The sequence below is a fragment of the Anas acuta genome, chromosome 3, assembly GCF_963932015.1.
Source record: "Anas acuta chromosome 3, bAnaAcu1.1, whole genome shotgun sequence".
NCBI classification, from domain to species: domain Eukaryota; kingdom Metazoa; phylum Chordata; class Aves; order Anseriformes; family Anatidae; genus Anas; species Anas acuta.
The window spans coordinates 61,605,605-61,622,226 of NC_088981.1; the positions used below are offsets into that span (position 1 = coordinate 61,605,605).

The following is a 16,622-nucleotide window of genomic DNA, read 5'->3' on the forward strand; positions in this document are numbered from 1 at the left end:
AAAATTCCATGAATACCCAGTACTTTTGTACTCTGCAATTTAAAACCTGTATATAATTGCTGTTTTTAGCATTCTTCCTTTTTATCTTTCTACTACTTTAAATCAGTTTTTCTAAACTGAAAAGTTTTAATTTAAATAAAAAATAACACTTTCTTACTTTCCCTACAGAAGATATGTTTTAGTGTTTTTTACAAAGTCTGAAGGCAAAAAATAAGTTACTAAGATATGCGAACGCCAGATGAACATATTATCTGCTCTCTTGCATATCCAGTATGTATGCACATTTGCCGTGCCTGTTAAGCAGCTTGTGATCCCAGATGTACAACTGTTTTAAAGGAGGGGACTATCTCTTTTATTATATAGAGGTGTTACTATTTTAGAAAAAGTTTTTGCAACAGAACTCCTGTGAAACTGGAACAAGCTAGTATCACTTAAACATGTGACGGAAACTGTACGTCTCTCTTGGAGCAAATGTGTGGTCGGTTGTAGATTTATTTATTTATTTTTATTACGGAGTCGGTTAGAAAGTTTAGATGCTTCCTTGGTCTGAATTGTCTGAATTAACAGACAATTTTAACTTTGATCACCTCTTACAAATGCTAGTCTTTATTAATGCTCTCAGCTGAGATAAGAGAAGCTCCCTGATTTTTACCTGCTGTACAGGTAAAACCAGCTGTCCTGATCTTCCGTTTCTTTTCTTCTGCCCGATGGGACTGACTCATGCACAGGGAGCCGAAATGGGAGAAGACTTGACAGGCTCATAATACACTTCTGTGCTTTCACTCATAATTACAATATGAGCAATGAGCCATGCTTTCCCCTAGCAGATGGGGCTGGTGAAGTCTCCGGACTTTATTTTTTTTGAGTACTCAGTACACTGTAAGGCTTCCAGGCACTGTGCAGAACTTCTGCTATTGCTTTGTGACCAGGAATGGATACAGAAATGATAACTCACTGTCCCTGTGCTCCCATTGAGGGGCTGGTCCAGAAACATGGGTGATACATGGCACACAGGCTGGGATAAAAATGCCAGAGGAAGGACAGGACCTGGCATTGAGAGGGGGTGGAGAGAGCAGAGGGAGCCTACTCAAGCAGGGAGTCTTGCTGGCTTGCCTGCTGCAAGCAGGGTGTCCAGACAGCTGGCAGGCAGACCTGGCTGCAGTGTAGCACCTCTGCTTGCCTCCTGCTTTAGGAGAACATATTTCAAAAACGTCTGGCTGGCACATTAAAGAGATTGCGAGCCATTTAGCCCAACCGCTTGCACGGCAGAGTAGAAGAGGAGCTGTGATGCACATCTGCAAATGCATGAAATGATGCTTTGCCTGTGGGGTAATGGGGGGAGTAAGCAGATCTTGCTGGATCAGCATATGGTATTTTTGTCATAGCTACTCGATATAAATTAATTGCTTGTAGTGCACCAAAACCATTGTACTGCTTTTCCCTCCTTTGATAGTAACCATTTCAAGTGCTATCCAGAAGTACTAACCAAGAGGAGCAGGATGGGGAGTAATGCCTTCTTAGCAAGGACAAACCTTGCTCAAACTTTCGATTTCAGAAAGGGAGAATAACCTGAAATTTAGTGGGCTTCCATGCAAATTTGAATTAACCACAAGAGAACCAGGACCCTGCTTTTCTTTTTTAAAACCTTCACACAGGGGAGCTCCCATGCACCTGATCTGCATGAAGAATCAGACACAGTGCCACAAAGTTGAACTTCCTACAACTTCCCCAATGACAGTCCCTGCTCTCTTTCCTCTCTGCTCCACTTCTTCCCCTGGCCATGGGAAGGATAAGAGCACTTTTAGGCTTTAGCTGTGTTGTCCATTGTTAAATACCGCAGAGGTAGCTTAAAAAACTAAATGGATCACAGCAGCAACTTTGAAAATAATTTCATTTTGTTGTTGTTGTTGATACTAATGTAACCACACACCTCTTTTTTTTTTTTTCTTCTTCCTAGGGGAACGTTGCCTTGATGATGATACCTACATGAAGGACCTATACCAGCTCAACCCAAATGCTGAGTGGGTTATAAAACCTAAGCAGAGTTAAGCTCACAACAAATGGCAAAAGAACAAACAACCTGTGGACTTTTAATGCTGAATGTTTCAAAGGGATAGCTTGTCCTTTCAACATTCAACTGTATTATATGTATTAATAGAAAACTACCTTGTTTAAAAAAATAAGGTGATGGAAACCCAACAGTGATTACCAGTAAATTTTCACTTTTACTTACAGCAAAATATCAGAGATAACAAATGAGTGGGAAAACTGTGTTATGAGAATAAGTCAGTTAAATATTTTAATGGCACTACTCTACCTTGATGATACGCCCATCTGGTAGGCTTTGTTTCAGAAGAATTTATTTTTCAAACAGATGCTTAACCTCTTTATATTAGAGATCTACAATCTGTTTGTGTAGAAGTGTGTGTTCATGTAGGTTTTTGCAGTGTTATTACACTGGAGAACCAAATCCTGATCAGCACTTCTGGATGGTACAGTATTAAAAATATTTAAAACTGTTTCCCAAGTAAGTGTGAAATTCACAGGAAAAACCTGCAACACAATATATTTCGTCTTTGGAAATCCTAATTTTTTCACTTTCTAAATGAAAAAAAAAACTATTTGGAAAAAAAACAACAACGACTGTGAAAATGCTTTCTATGCAGCTTTTTTGCTAGATATTTTAAATATTTTTTATTCTTATTCTGGTTGATTGTATTCTTGATACTATTTTTTTAATAGGACCATATGACAAGGTGAGTAATTTTGAAGCTCACCACTCCTGGCAGTGTCCTTTCTGGAATATTGTCATCTACTAGAAAGACCTCTAGGTTTTTCAGCAGTGATAATGCAGACATGTTGCATAAACTGGTTCCAGGTTTTTAGGACATCTGATAGAATGCAGAGCATTTTGTGAACTGCCAAAACCTGCCAATTACTAGCACAATAAAAACTTTCAGGATTAATAAAATAAAATAGCTGTGGAGAGAAACTGTAGGCTTGGTTTCATAGCTAGCAAACCACCAACCTTTCACTCAAAATCAGTGTAAAGGTCTGCCGTGGAGTTTATGTAGGCTTTTTGGATGTTATCTACCATCTGGGCTATCATAGATGAGGCTAGAAATCAAGTCCTGATTTCCTTGACTGATACTGTCTAAACCACTTAAAAATTAATAGTCCAACAATGAACAATTGCAAATCCTTCTTTTTGTAAGGGAAAGACTGAAAGCTCCCTGTGGAATTCGCTGATAATGAATTATAGACTGACATGGCTTATTGCAGCGCGAAGAGCTGTGGACTGTAGCGTCAGAGCCCAGGTCCCACAGCAATGCTTTGGGCTCACTAACCTGTGTACCGCTTTACAATTTATTTGAAAACTAGCTCACCAGTGCTTAAGTGCTCATACCTGTGTGCTGACTACCTGAAGTAACTACTGTGAAATTATAGCTTAGGAACTAAGTATTTTCTTTCAATGCACACACGATTAGATTGGCCTCTTAGGGAATATTCTACATACAATCAAGGACTGGATTAGATTTTTTTTGACTTGATCAAAGCTGATTAAAGGAATCAAGGGCCTTTCTGCTGAGCTTTGGATATGGGCCCTGTGCTGTTCCCAAAATAACCACTGGAACTCTCCATTTTCTGTACAAGCAGTGAAAGAAAACTCTGAAAGGTCATCAAAAAATTAGGCACCTACTGATTAGTTATCCACAGCGTACGAACAATTTGGGGGGTGTAAGTATTTATTGTTTTTTAACAGCTATCTTGATTGGGAGAGCATGTAGGGAAGAATTCTCAAATGCAGGGTGAATGAAATGTGAAATTGTTCTAATGTGGTTGTACTGCCCCCGCTGCTCCATCTCGTCAGGTACCCCTACATGCTGTTGCACTGTGCCATTATGGGCAAACCCCGTGAGACAAATAGTTTTTGTCAATAGAACAAAACACACCCGCTGTCCTTTAAACGTAAGGGACAGAGAAATGGTGAAATACTTAGGTAAATATTTATGAATCTAATGTAATAAATAGAAGATGTTTTGTCATGTAATACAAAAATGATGTGTGTTCTTTATAGTTCTGTAAAAGATTGCTTGCTACTGCAGTGCTAGCTGTTATTTTAAGCAGGAGCAAAGTGCAGAGGATAGAACAGCTGTACAGTTTCAGCGTAAAATTACAACCACCCTCTGGCTATGATCTTTTAAATAACTTTGTTTCTGGTTTAGTGCCATTATCTTTTTTAATTTAAAAAGCTCTTTTATAATTAAATATGTTTTTTTTTCTGAATTCTCTTCTCATTTATTGTGTTAGCATGCAAAACACAAACGACACCAAGCGGCGGTTACTTTTTAATTTCACAGTTTACATCTTTGCAGGTAGTTTTGTAGTTTTGTGTGTGAAGAGAGAGCCTGCTTGGTATGTTAACAGCAGCCTCACAGCCCCGGGGATGAAGGCCGCAGCAGGCCATGCAGGCTGCCCAGCACCCTGAGGTAACACCTTGCGAAGCAAGGGACCAGCTGCCTGCTGGGTGCCCACTGAAACCTCCGTCTCTCTACCCCTCAGCACCCAAGAATTAAGTGCCACCAGCCCTGAGCTGCCTGCCACCTCCATGGCTTCTGGGCTGCCCTTCTCTGAGACCTCCAGAGGCCACCTGGGCACCCTGCTCAGGGCAGCCCTGCTGGAGCAGGGGCCTCAGTGGTCCCCTCTGATGCCATCTACCCGGTGTTTCTGGAAAGCCTTCAATAAAACACACACATTTAGTAAGCATTTAAGAGTTAAATTGCAGCAGAAATCTAACTTGGTGAGAGATTTGCTGAGTGATTTCCTCTAATGCACGTAAATATATCTAAGGATTAGATCTCTGTTGTACTTCTATTTCTGAAAGGTTGCAGCCACGCAAAAAGAATGAAATGTGTATTGCACTAATTTTATAGCAGTGTTCACAATAATTATTTTTTATGTAAAGCAATGCTTATAGGATCTTAAAACCATTATTTGTGTTTGCACACAGACTGCATCTGAGACAGGTAAGTACTTCTCATCTCCATTTAGCAGATGGGAAAACTGTTCATAAATGGCTTGCCTGCAGCCAGAAGGGGCGAAATCAATCTGATTTGTAGAAACCGAATATAATCCTCCAAAAACTGTTTTAAAAATCTGCTGTATCGCCAATAATGGGACTTCAGCAATCACGAATCTGACTTCAGGGGACTGTTTTAATAAATACAATACTGTGGTTTTTAGCCTGGTTTCCAAAGGAAAGGTGTCTGGGGTAATCTCGCTGCCTGTGTGTGTCTTCCCCTAATTACTTTTGAATCTGCTGGCAGACTTCAATCATTTTTGGCAAAGGGAGTGGGGGAAGGGAATGTCTCAAAAATAATTAAATTTCTACAAGCTTCATAAAACGAGACAACTGGAAGGAAGACAGAGGCAGGACAAGTCCTTTGATCAAAGGAAGGATGACAGCATAAATTCAACCTTTATTTAAGCACTGGAACAGAGGCAGGAGAGAGGACGTGTGGGTGCTCTGACTGTGGAAGGAGCCCAGAGGCAGTTTGCATCACCCGTGGTCGTGAAAGTCCTTGCCTGCCTTAAAGTCTTAGGAGGCTTCCTTGCTGTCTTGTTGCGAGTAATTGCTGCTTGTGCTGCAGCTGTTCTCGTGGGCTGGCTTTTGTGGTGCAGCTTCTCCATAGCTTCTGATTAGTGTGGCTCCTCCCTTTTGGGCTCAGCGCCTAAACGCACACCCTCCCTGCTGAGCTGTGCCCGCAGTTAATGCAGTTACCTGGGAGGTGGGTGGCAGTGTGTCTGCTCCCTCTTCTTGTAGGTCTCTTGGGAGTTACCTCCATCCTGGATAAAGATCAGATCTGAAACAGGCCAGTATGAAATGGTAGATTTCACAAGGAGTAGCAGGAACAAAACTTGCCTTTCAAGTTGTTCTGAATGATGCGGAAGTGCTGGTTCAAAATCTCTACAGATGTTACTGCTCCCTGCTTGCTCACTTTTGGGATAATTGAAAGGATCTGATGTTCTTTTACTGTCTCCGTAAGACCAATAAGCAGCATTCATTCATGCTGAGAGCCAAAGTCTGTGTATTTTACCAGTATTTCTTACTATTATACCTCTGTAATGCATTGCTCTCAAAAACGTCTAATTTCTGTTACAGTTGGCTCAGCTCCTGTGCTTGTGTGTTTAGCCACTGGATCAGGTCCTGCAGGTAAGCCAGCTGTGGGTTTCTTTCCCATGGGATTCTCTGGGTTTTCAGAGCAGAGAAGCTACTATGTGGTTACATGAAGGTGTGTTTGCCATCCGTCCTAATTCACTGCTGTGCTGGGATAGCAAGCGAGGGGCTGGAGCCATGGTGGATGCATGCCTGTACCTCCCCGTTGGACAGGACATGGCCAGCCACGTGTCTGCCCCTGGTGTGTCTGTGACTGACTGTGTAGCTCCACTGCCTCTGCTTGGTGTTCCTCACAGTGTGGGAGCAGCACGTGGCAGCCCAGGGCTGGTGCTTGCGTGTACACCTCTGCTGGGTACGCGCTGAGAATGCCGGGAGCTGCAACACTGGTTACACACCTCTGATAACCTCTAGTCATCTCTTTGGCAACATAAATAGTAGTGAATCAATACCTGCTGGAGAAGGTGAGAGTTTAAAATACCATATAGTGCTCAGTTAAAATACCATATAGAGATGTGCCCTCTACCTGTGGTCACTCGTGTGTTCCTGTCTGTTTTTGTGCTGTGCTTCCCGACATCCGTACTGGCAGCCTTTTGACTTCCTAAACTGAGGTATTTAAATTAATGTTTTACTTATACCTGCAGATAGTCACAAGGTACGTAACTCATTTATCTGAGGTGATGCCTCAGTGATGTACAACTGCAGTGTCCAGTTGTCTGGATGTGGTGAAACTGTGAGGACTGAAATGCGCAGAAGAATCTCACAAGCTTATGTGAGTTACTGCAGTAGCCTTTGCTGGTTGTCAACGTGCAAATGTGTAACTTGCTCCAAGTGACCCAGAATAAATGAGGGAACACATAGTTGTTCAGAAAAGCTCAAGCATCTGATTGAGGGTCCAAGCCTTGGGCTGCATTAAATTAGCACCTGGAAAACAGTTTATTGCTTATTCACTTTTTTTCCCTAATCCAAGAAGAGATAATTAATTTAAGTCTTGCCTTCTGATTTTGGATTAGTCTGAAACATTGTATATGTAACCTAATATAATTGCCTTAATCATATTGTATGCTCCCACATTTTGTTGTATAAGATGTAAAGCAAATGAGCTCCCAATCTCTTACTCTGGATGCTCATCCTCTGCCAGAAACCATCCTTATTTATGAATCTGATTAAGTCTGCATGAACAGAGGATTTTTTTTTCTTTTATTTTTTATTTTTTTTTCTTCCAGCAGGAACCACAGCCTGAGTAGGTGAAAAGGTGTTGAGGCTCTCATTGTGGGGAGCTGCACATCCGTGAAAGACAGAGCTGAGAATTGCCTATCTCAGTATTCCAGTCTGGCTCCCTTTCTTCTGTGCAGTCTCATGCTTACTCAGTACAGTATTTTGCTTCTCTGACTGTAAAATCTTGGGATGCAGCCAAGTGACATCCATCAGGGATGTTGTGTTTTGTTTAAAATACTTGATCTTCAAATAAGCTGTATCTCGTAGGGGTATAAGGATGATAGAGATAAGAGCAACTTTGTGAAACCATTATTGTGCAGTCTTGGAATCCTAGCTAAAACCTGTGCTTGTGCTTTTAATTTACTATTTTGAACCAAAAAAAAAAAAAGACTTTCTTTTCATTGGGTTTAGCAGGGAGACAAAGGGCAACTCTGGCATAGTTACAAGTTCAGATATATTTTTTTTGCAAAAAGAGGTCAGAAAACATACTATGCAAAACCCTTTTTAGTCATTTAACCTTTCCTATAAAAAAAAAAAGAAAAAGCATTTTTTTTTTTGTAATAAAATACAATTGTAACAATTGTACAAATACTGCAGGGAAGGTATTCTGATTTTGCTCCCGTTCTGCTTGGCTAGATGGTAGAGAGAATTATTCTGGAAAAAAATAATATCTTTGTGTGAATATGAAATAGAGTACTTCTTGATTATTCCAGTTCCTTCCAAGTTGACAATCAATTCTGTAGACCAAATGTTACTGTCATCCATGCAGAAATGCTTCATCAGATGTCTTCTACGAAGAGCTGAAAGCAGAGAACACCCATGCCCCAGTCAGCCTGGAGTGAGGAAATGTTCCCCTCTAGATGGTGTGTGTGCTTTGCTTGTTTCCTTCTTTTTAAATTGGGTGTTTTTTTTTTTTTTTTTTTTTTTCTCTCTTTGAAGGCTGTAGTTGGGAATAGTGAAAAGTGAGTATAATTAGAAGTATTTTTCTGTACAACCACAATGTGGATATTTTGGGGGTAAATATGAAATACACGTGATTACAATAATACGCTCTTCGTTTTTCTTAAGAATTTCTAGTTGCTTAAATCTGCTTGGATCATTGTAAGAGGAGTCAACTTAATAATGAAAGACTTGCCAAGCAAGTCCAAAACATTGTTGGTAGGGCTAGGAAAAAAAAAAAAAATAAATCTCCTGAATTTTACCTGTAGCTATGGTGTAGCCTGAATTCTAAAAGGCATATTTTGATATGCTAATGAAGACAGGACTGATGGTGTCCCATATACATGTATGTTTATTGTGTGCTGTCTCTCGAGCCATTGTACAGGTGAGATGTCCTTAATCTTATAAAATAATATCCTAAAGATTCTCTTAAAAAATGCTGTGTGGGCAATACTGATTAGAGTGACTATTTTTCATTTATCTCTACCTTTACTTTTAACTAATTTTAGCCTTCCCAATTTTTATAAAGCCCATTAGCAATAGGCAAAAAGTGTGTTTAATTGCTTTTGAACCCCTGCAAGCTGATGGCATTCACCACATCCTGTGGAAATGAGTTTTTCAGTTAACTGTGTGTTATCCCTTTGGAAGGGACTTCCTCACACAGTAAACAGTCCTACGTGTTCAACTTTGTCATGTCTCTTACGGTTTCATAGGCCTTCTTGGTTTTATCTTTTCTCTGGTCAGAGTTGAAGCTCTTTTCATTGTCCTATGTGCAGAAACCATTCCAGAACTTTGGTCATCTACACTGCTCTAGTCTGAACCTTTTCTTGTTTTGCTCTGTCCTTTCAAGTTAGGGGAAATCAGAAAGGTACTTTGCAGTTGCACGTTTTCAGAAGGTGAGTATGCAGTGGTCTATAGCAATTCTGTTGTTCTCTGTACCTTAATGATTTTGTGTGTGTGTGTGTGCATTTTTAATCACCAAGTTGACTTTTTCATTATTATTTGTATTAAATCAGTGATCTTTCCTGTCTGCTGGTGGACAGTTAAAAGTCAATCACTGTGTATGCTGTTGAAGACCTTTTTTCCCCTATTAATTGCGAAACTTACCAACACTGAATTTCATCTGTCACTTTTTCACTAGTCAGTCCTGAGGTCACCAGCGTCATGAGGTCCATCTGGAGCTCTCTGCAGTTTATTTAAAACCTTCAGTAATTCAGTATTAGCAACCACCTTTATTGCTTCACTTATTCACTCCCACCTCCAGACTGGTTGTGGCTGTGTTGAAGGGCATGAACGTGAGCATTACACCTGCCTGCAGTGAGACCGTGTGTTTGTACCTTTTCTTACTTCATAAACAGATGTTTATCCATGTGAGAACTTTTTCTTCCAATCTTCTTCCACCCTTCCAGCAACTTAATTTCTTAATTAAGACTTTTGTTGACTATTTTTGGGGGGGAGATCTTTCTCATCCATGTGCTATGGACTTCCTCAAAAACTCTTCAACAGGTTCGGGAGTCATGACCTTACAGAACTGTGCTCTTCAGGAAAGGTTTACTACAGTTAGCAATTCAGCTGTGTCACTTGAATTCTTCTTCATTTGTGGGTGAAGACCATCTGGTGCCGGTAAGTAGCTAGTGTTAATTTTCTTAATTTTATTTTTAATTGCAGCTTCTCTGATCTCCAAGCCTCTTCCAATATGTGACAGTCAGTGGTATGCTCATGGCTGGGTCAGAACAGCATGTTCTTCCTTTATCTGCCTAGGATTTGAATCCATAGGCTATCTGTTATTTCTCTGTAAATCCACATCTCTCCCTCGTGTATGGAATTTGTATCTAAGATTACTACATTCTGCAGCATATTAGTCCTCCCTCTGCTCCCTTACCTCCCCACCCCGTTTTTTGATATCCCCACTGTAATAATTTTCTTAATCAAAACCAGGTGTGTGTGTATATTTATATTATATTTATATTCATTATATTTATATTATTTATTTATATTATATTTATATTTAAAGACTTCTGGTCATATTTCCCTCCCTCTCTCCCCCCTGTTAAATGGCACTCTTCTGCTCCACTCTTGTCACTTGCCTTTATTGGAAATTGTGCAGCTTTTCTGTAGGTGATGTCGCTCTGAACAGTATGCTCTTCTACATCTGCCTTTGATTTAAAATTTTCCCATAACCTTGAAAGTGATAGCAGCATGGTTCTTTTTGGACTTAAGTAAAGGATATTTTTCTCGTACAATTTTTCCTCTCTTCCTTCTGTTCCAGAAATTTCCTCAGATGCCACGGGACCTTCTGTACCACTTCTTGTAATATTGTAAGGTACATTCCAGAGAATGTTACCACTGGTGGTGCAGTCTTTAACTTACTACCTAGTCTACTTTTTGTTTGTAAAAGTATAGACCACAAAACAGATCCCCTCCCCTCGTAGCTTTCTTCACAGCTTATGAGGTTTTTAACCCTTTAGGCCATTTAGTCTCAAAAGTCACAGATAGGAACAGTTTCAGCGATAGCTCACAGTATTGTCTGCCCTTCTAAGAACAAGGGCCACTGTCCTGACCCCATTTACAGAATGACTTCCGTATTCATTAACTTGATCTCTCACTATGAGGCTTCTTGCTACATCAGCTCCACCACAGAGATGGTAACTTCATGTATTTTTAGCTAAGGAACAAGTGGAACAGTTCAGGTGGACTCTGTTGTTTTCTAGCACCTGGACAGGCACAGAGCTGTTGTGGCACACAAGCTGCTGCTAATGTGAACCTCTACTTCTCACACAAGCTGAGCCAGGGATGTTGCAGGTGCTGACACTGTTGGAGTGCCTTGGTGACAAGCTTCATGGTTGTCTCGAGACCCCTGGGGAATCACTGTGCCTAGACTGCTCATCTTTTCCGTGCTGCAGTGTCAAGACCTGTGCTTTGAAGCTTCTGCCATGATTATGGATATGTTTTGTAGGAGCAGCATTGTTGGCCTGCTCCTTTGCACTATTGTAGCATTTTGTACATGGTGGAAGGAATTCAAGAGTGTCCAGATCCCTGTGCAGTTTGCCTTTGAATGCTGTCTTAAATATATATAAATATAAATTTTGCTTCAGACATGTCAATGCAGCTGTAAGACCTTTCTATTGCCCTGTAACACCTTCCCTGTAGTGTGCTACTCAAAGGATGTGATTCTCACCTATGGGCAGCTCTGCTTTTCTTTACCTTTTAAATATTTTACTTCTAAGTTTTGCAGCCAGTTTCTGTTGGACTCCGTCCTGGAGCAGCTCTCAGTTCACAAAAGCACAGCAATTCTCTCATGGGATTCACTTAAATAAAGTGGCTGGGACCCTGGCACATTAGCAGCACAACAGTTTATGTCAAGGTGTGCTTTGGTGTACCAAGGCAGGAGGAATTGTGCTTCCTAAATAGGGCTTTGTAATTTCTTTGCTTAATGTTGTGTGAAACACTTACAGTGCCTCTTGAGACTGAGGTTTTTGTCTCCTTAACAGGCTGCATCAGAAGAGGCAGTGAAAGTTTCAAACCACTCATTCCTTGCACTGCCAGTCCTCAGCTCTCATCTGCAGCAGCTCTCCTTCAGGGCTCCAGGTCACATTTGAAAGCACACAAACACTTGCCAGCACCTCTGACCCTACGGCCCTGAGAGCTCGCTGAAGAACCAAAATGAGCAGAAGTGAAGTGCAAACCTGCTTTCTCCCTGCTTTTTTAAAAGAGAGTGCCTCTGGAAGGTCAGCACTGCACTGAAACTGTCCCTGTGAAGGCCACCTGTTTTGATGGGGTACCTCTGAGTGGCATTTCAGAAACTGAGGCTTGTTGGATTGTTGGTTTTCTCATCAAGGGTTTTTTCCAGCACTTCCTCTGCTTTCTGACAACTTGATTATTAATTACTACTAAAAGAAAATCTTGTTTGAATGCAACTTTCCCCTTATATTGTTTGAATCCTAATTGACTTTTTTGTCCTTCCAGTTCAGAAAGTATTTTCTTTTCCAACTCATAGTTTTTTTCCTCCTTCCACCCCTTTTTATTGCTTTCTAGTATACCTGTGCTGTTTCAGCATCTCCGTGACCTCAAAGGCAGCCATGCCACGTGGACCTGAAGAAGGGCAGCAGCGTATGCTTTATATTTGTAACCGAGCAGCTAGGTTTCTGCAGGCACTCCACATATTCAGGCTTACAGTGACTGCAAGCACCAGCAGCCCTGTGCCCTTAAGATTTGTCTCTTCATTCTCATCAAAGACCTGCTTAGAAATGTTAAACAACCTCTGTAATTACCCAGTCTTTCTTAAATCCTTTTTCATGTGTCACACTTCTCACAAATGCAGTTCATTTCTGAATGAAATAGCGTAAGTACAAATGATCTTTTCTAAAGTTATTAATGTGTTTCTCCTCTGACCTTTTGTATCACTTTTAAGTATTTACTGTGTCAGGAATGCCTTGGCTGAGCATATTTCAGTATGACTTTTATCTGCTTTTGGCTTCATTTAGTGTAATTGGTCCTCATCAATGCACCTGCTGTCTAGTCTCTGGTGAGGGGGTGGGAGAACAAAGAAGCTGGATTTTTTTAGTGTCAGATACAGAACATTAATCTCAGAAGTTATGGCAACGGCCAGGTCTTCAGTATGGAGCCCCACTTTTACCCTTAGTTATGGTTAGTGTATAAAAACTGGTTTAGCTCAGGGATGGGCAGAAATTTCAGAAGACAGAGGGCAATTTGAACTTTGAAGAAAAGTACCGCGTTTGTTCCTAAACTAGAAGTCCCTGCAAATTTACTTTAATATAGCATTTCCTTGTGTTCCTTCCCCCAGGAAGAGCTTTTTGCTGTTCCACTTCAGACTGTCCTCAAAGTTTACTTATCTACCTCTGAAGGGGAAAAAAAAAAAACACAAACACACACACAACCTTACAGAACAAGTTGAACCATCTTATATCAGAACAGAAAAATGTGAAGTAAGCAGAATTCAGCCTAATTGTCTCTGGTGTCTCACTGAAGTTTATTAAGGAACAGATGGGTCAGCTGTAACTTTTATGGGCCAGGTTTTCATATGAACGTACTATTTTTTTTTCTTTTTTCCCTAAGAGCATGATCCAATGTGATCATTAAACAATGTGGTACTTAAACAGTAAGATATCGGTTAGCAGGTAGTTAATTCTTTTTAGCAACTGAACTTATATCAGCTAGCACATTTTTTTCTTTTTAATTCTATTTTCAGTAATTAGGCATAATTTGCTACAAATTATCCATAAGAAAGACTGGGCTTTGTATTCATTTGCTTCTAAAGTTGGCATGTGGAAAATACTTCCTTTTCTTACTATACTGGAAATATTTTAGGGAACTGAAGAGAACTAACTGGGCAAGCAATTTTCAAAGACAGATGAGCACATTTTTAAGTGGTTGCTCTTTCAAAAGGTCTGTGCCTTTATTGCTAAAGCTACAGTTTGATGCTTGGATTTTACATTCTAACAAAAACTATTAAAAGCAAATTAAAACAAACAAACAAACAACAAACCACCCACCTGTATTGATCAGACACCAATCCTATCCTGCAGTTCAGAAGTGTGCACTTTGAATAGCCTGCATGGCAGAATGAGTTTCTCATTCTCTTTGCTCAGCTCTGTAGGAAATGAGATTACTTCTCAGTTTTGTAGGCAGAAAAAAATTAGAAAAAGATATATGCTGTGAAATGTAATACAAAATGAAACTGGAAGCATCCCTGTTCCTTGTTTTACAACATGTGCAGAGGGGAATGCTCGGTGAAACTGAACAATGTCAAATCAATATCTATCAAAATCTGAAATTGAATATTTATATAAATAACAAGGGGCTGATGTTGCGGCAAGCAAAGGGAAGTTTCAACTGGCTTGTTATGTGGTTTGGACTGAATGCTACATTCTTCAGCTGGAAGTGACAGCAGCATGATGTAGGATCTTGTTTGCTGCAAGCTGAACAAGATAGCCTATTCAAAGAGACTTGTAGGAGCTTGAGGCTGGTGTAATTTGTTTTGTTGAGAAGGGGTCTTCTGGGATAAAAGCACTGGGAGTAATGACAACAGCTGGGAGAGATGGGTGAAAGTTTTCTTGTGATTTCATAAACTCCATTGAGGTATTTGTATAGCCCAACAGTGGTTTTGTTTGTTTGTTTGTTTGTTTGTTTTTTCCTTCTGGGAGACAGGCCTTCAATACAGGATTTCCTTTACTTAGGAAAAAGTGTGAGGTGAGGCCAGTCTGTGGGAGGGGATGCTACATGCAGAGATGATGAAGTTTCAAAAGAGAGCTTCTTCTGCGTGTTCATAAGCCATTCTGTACTTGTCAGGAATATGTCTGAACCCATTATTCTCTGGTCTGTGCACTGAAGCGTCCTTGAACCTAATGTATCACCAATATGTCTGTGGCTGCTCTCTGAACACTTGGAGTAGATGAGGTCTGATTGGAAGCAGCAATTCCCATGTCCTAATGGGCCGGTGAAGTATCATGGCCAAAGAAGTGAAGAGGTGGGTAGAAATTATGAGCTCTACTGGGAAGTGGTGACAGAGAGCCAAGCTGAGTTCATAGGCTCTTGAGAGCAACATGACCTAGGTACAGTCACAGTCCTTATAGGCCTCCCGGGCCACGTTCTTCAGAGAAGGACCCAGTTAGTGAAGGCACTGAGAACTACCAAGGTTACGGTAGAGATAGGGACAGCAACTATTAGCCAGTATTGTAGGACTTGGGGTTTAGGGGAAAAATTTATGCTTAGAATCATAGAATCATTTAGTTTTGAAAAGACTTCTAAGATCATCAAGTCCAACTCTTGACCTAGCACTGCCAAGTCTACCACTAAACCATGTCCCTAAGCACCAGTTCTGCACATCTTTTAAATACCTGCAGGGATAGTGGCTCAACTACTTCCGTGGGCAGCCTGTTCCAATGCCTCACAACCCTTTCAGTGAAGAAATTTTTCCTACTATCCAACCTAAACCTCCCCTGGCATAACTTGAGGTCATTTCCTCTTGTCCCATTGCTTGTTGCTTAGAAGAAGAGACCGACACCCACCCTTCTAGAACCTCCTTTCAGGTTGTTTCAGAGAGCAATAAGGTCTCCCTTGAGCTTCCTCTTCTCCAGACTAAACAACCCCATTTCCCTCAGCTGCTCCTCAGACGACTTGTGTTCCAGGCCCTTCACCAGCTTTGTAGCCCTTCTCTGGACACACTCTAAGGCCTTGGTGTCCTTCTTGTAGTGAGGGGCCCAAAGCTGAACACAGTACTCAAGGTGCAGGTTCACCAGAGCTGAGCACAGGGGATGGACAATCACTTGGTCCTGCTGGCCATGCTATTTCTGATACAAGCCGGGATGTTTTGGCTTTCTTGGCTTGCCCCAGCCTCAGAAGTGAACTAGTGTTATATATGTCAGGATGTCTTTGAAGGGAAAATTATTCATGTTCTCCAATAACAAAAATATTTTTTAATAATGTCATCAGTCTGTTCTTCCACAGTCAATAGCATTTATACACGTGAAAGAAGGAGGACTTATGAAATGTGTACTGTATAGTGTTTTGTTACATATTAGTAACACTTTCCGAATCTTCATCCTTAGGCTGGATCAAGAAGCCATAATAGAGAGGATGACATTGTTAATGACATTGCTCTGTCAGTAACTTGGTCTGCAAGTGCTGCAATTGCACTTTAGGCAGGGTTGAGTTTCTGTTCATGAAAAAGAACTGAGATGCATGTTGAGACCCAAAACTTAATTCTGCAAAGATTCCCAGACATTAACCTGCTTAGAAATGAATGCAAAAGATTTAGAGTAACATTATTTTTACAGGTTTTTAAAATTTCCCTCATGAACACGATATTTACCTGTCTGCCAACTCTGCACCTTTTGTGGACCTTTCAGCTCCTGGGAAAAAAAAAAAAAAAAAAAAAAAAAAGGAGGAGAGTTAAGAAAAAAAAATCTATTAAAGTATTTGGAATTCATTCACATAAGGATTTGCCATTTCGTTGAAGATATGAAAGCTGTGTTAGCCTTTAATTCTGTGTACTGACCTGCAGTGGGGAACAGGGAAGATGTATAGATCCTTTTTTTCTTAATATACAGTTCTCACTGTATCCCACTGAGTACCATACTGAAAATTGACCATGAAACATTTCAAAGAAGGGGTGTCAGTAATGGATGTTTTTGATATGATATTAAGTTGAATTGAAAAGATTAAAAATATTATTAATAATAATAATAATAAATTACTTTGACTGTAAGTAAACTTAATATACTCTAAGTCAAAGCCATTGAGGAGGCTCTGCAGCATTCAAATTGCTTGC

General features: G+C 40.4%; 1 protein-coding gene and 1 long non-coding RNA gene across 8 annotated transcripts in view; both read left to right on the top strand.

Annotated features, from left to right (window-relative positions):
- Positions 1-4,287, top strand: part of ARHGAP18 (Rho GTPase activating protein 18) — a 91,286-nt gene extending 86,999 nt beyond the window's left edge. For all 5 annotated transcript variants that reach the window (XM_068677462.1, XM_068677461.1, XM_068677463.1 and 2 more), the window contains exon 15: positions 1,958-4,287. In XM_068677462.1, coding sequence (XP_068533563.1) covers positions 1,958-2,049 — 92 coding nt within the window. In that variant the 3' untranslated portion in view covers positions 2,050-4,287. The remainder of the gene's footprint in view (positions 1-1,957) is intronic.
- A 1,224-nt stretch (positions 4,288-5,511) lies between these two features.
- On the top strand, positions 5,512-12,555 carry LOC137854263 (uncharacterized). 3 transcript variants are annotated; one of them, XR_011095046.1, is made up of 6 exons: positions 5,512-5,789; positions 6,164-6,214; positions 7,402-8,256; positions 9,839-9,955; positions 10,602-10,655; positions 11,824-12,555. It is a non-coding gene; the product is annotated as an uncharacterized lncRNA (long non-coding RNA). The 3 variants fall into 3 exon arrangements; XR_011095048.1 differs by lacking the exon at positions 11,824-12,555 and adding an exon at positions 11,135-11,478; XR_011095047.1 differs by having other exon boundaries at positions 5,514-5,789; positions 8,163-8,256.
- Positions 12,556-16,622: the final 4,067 nt, after the last annotated feature.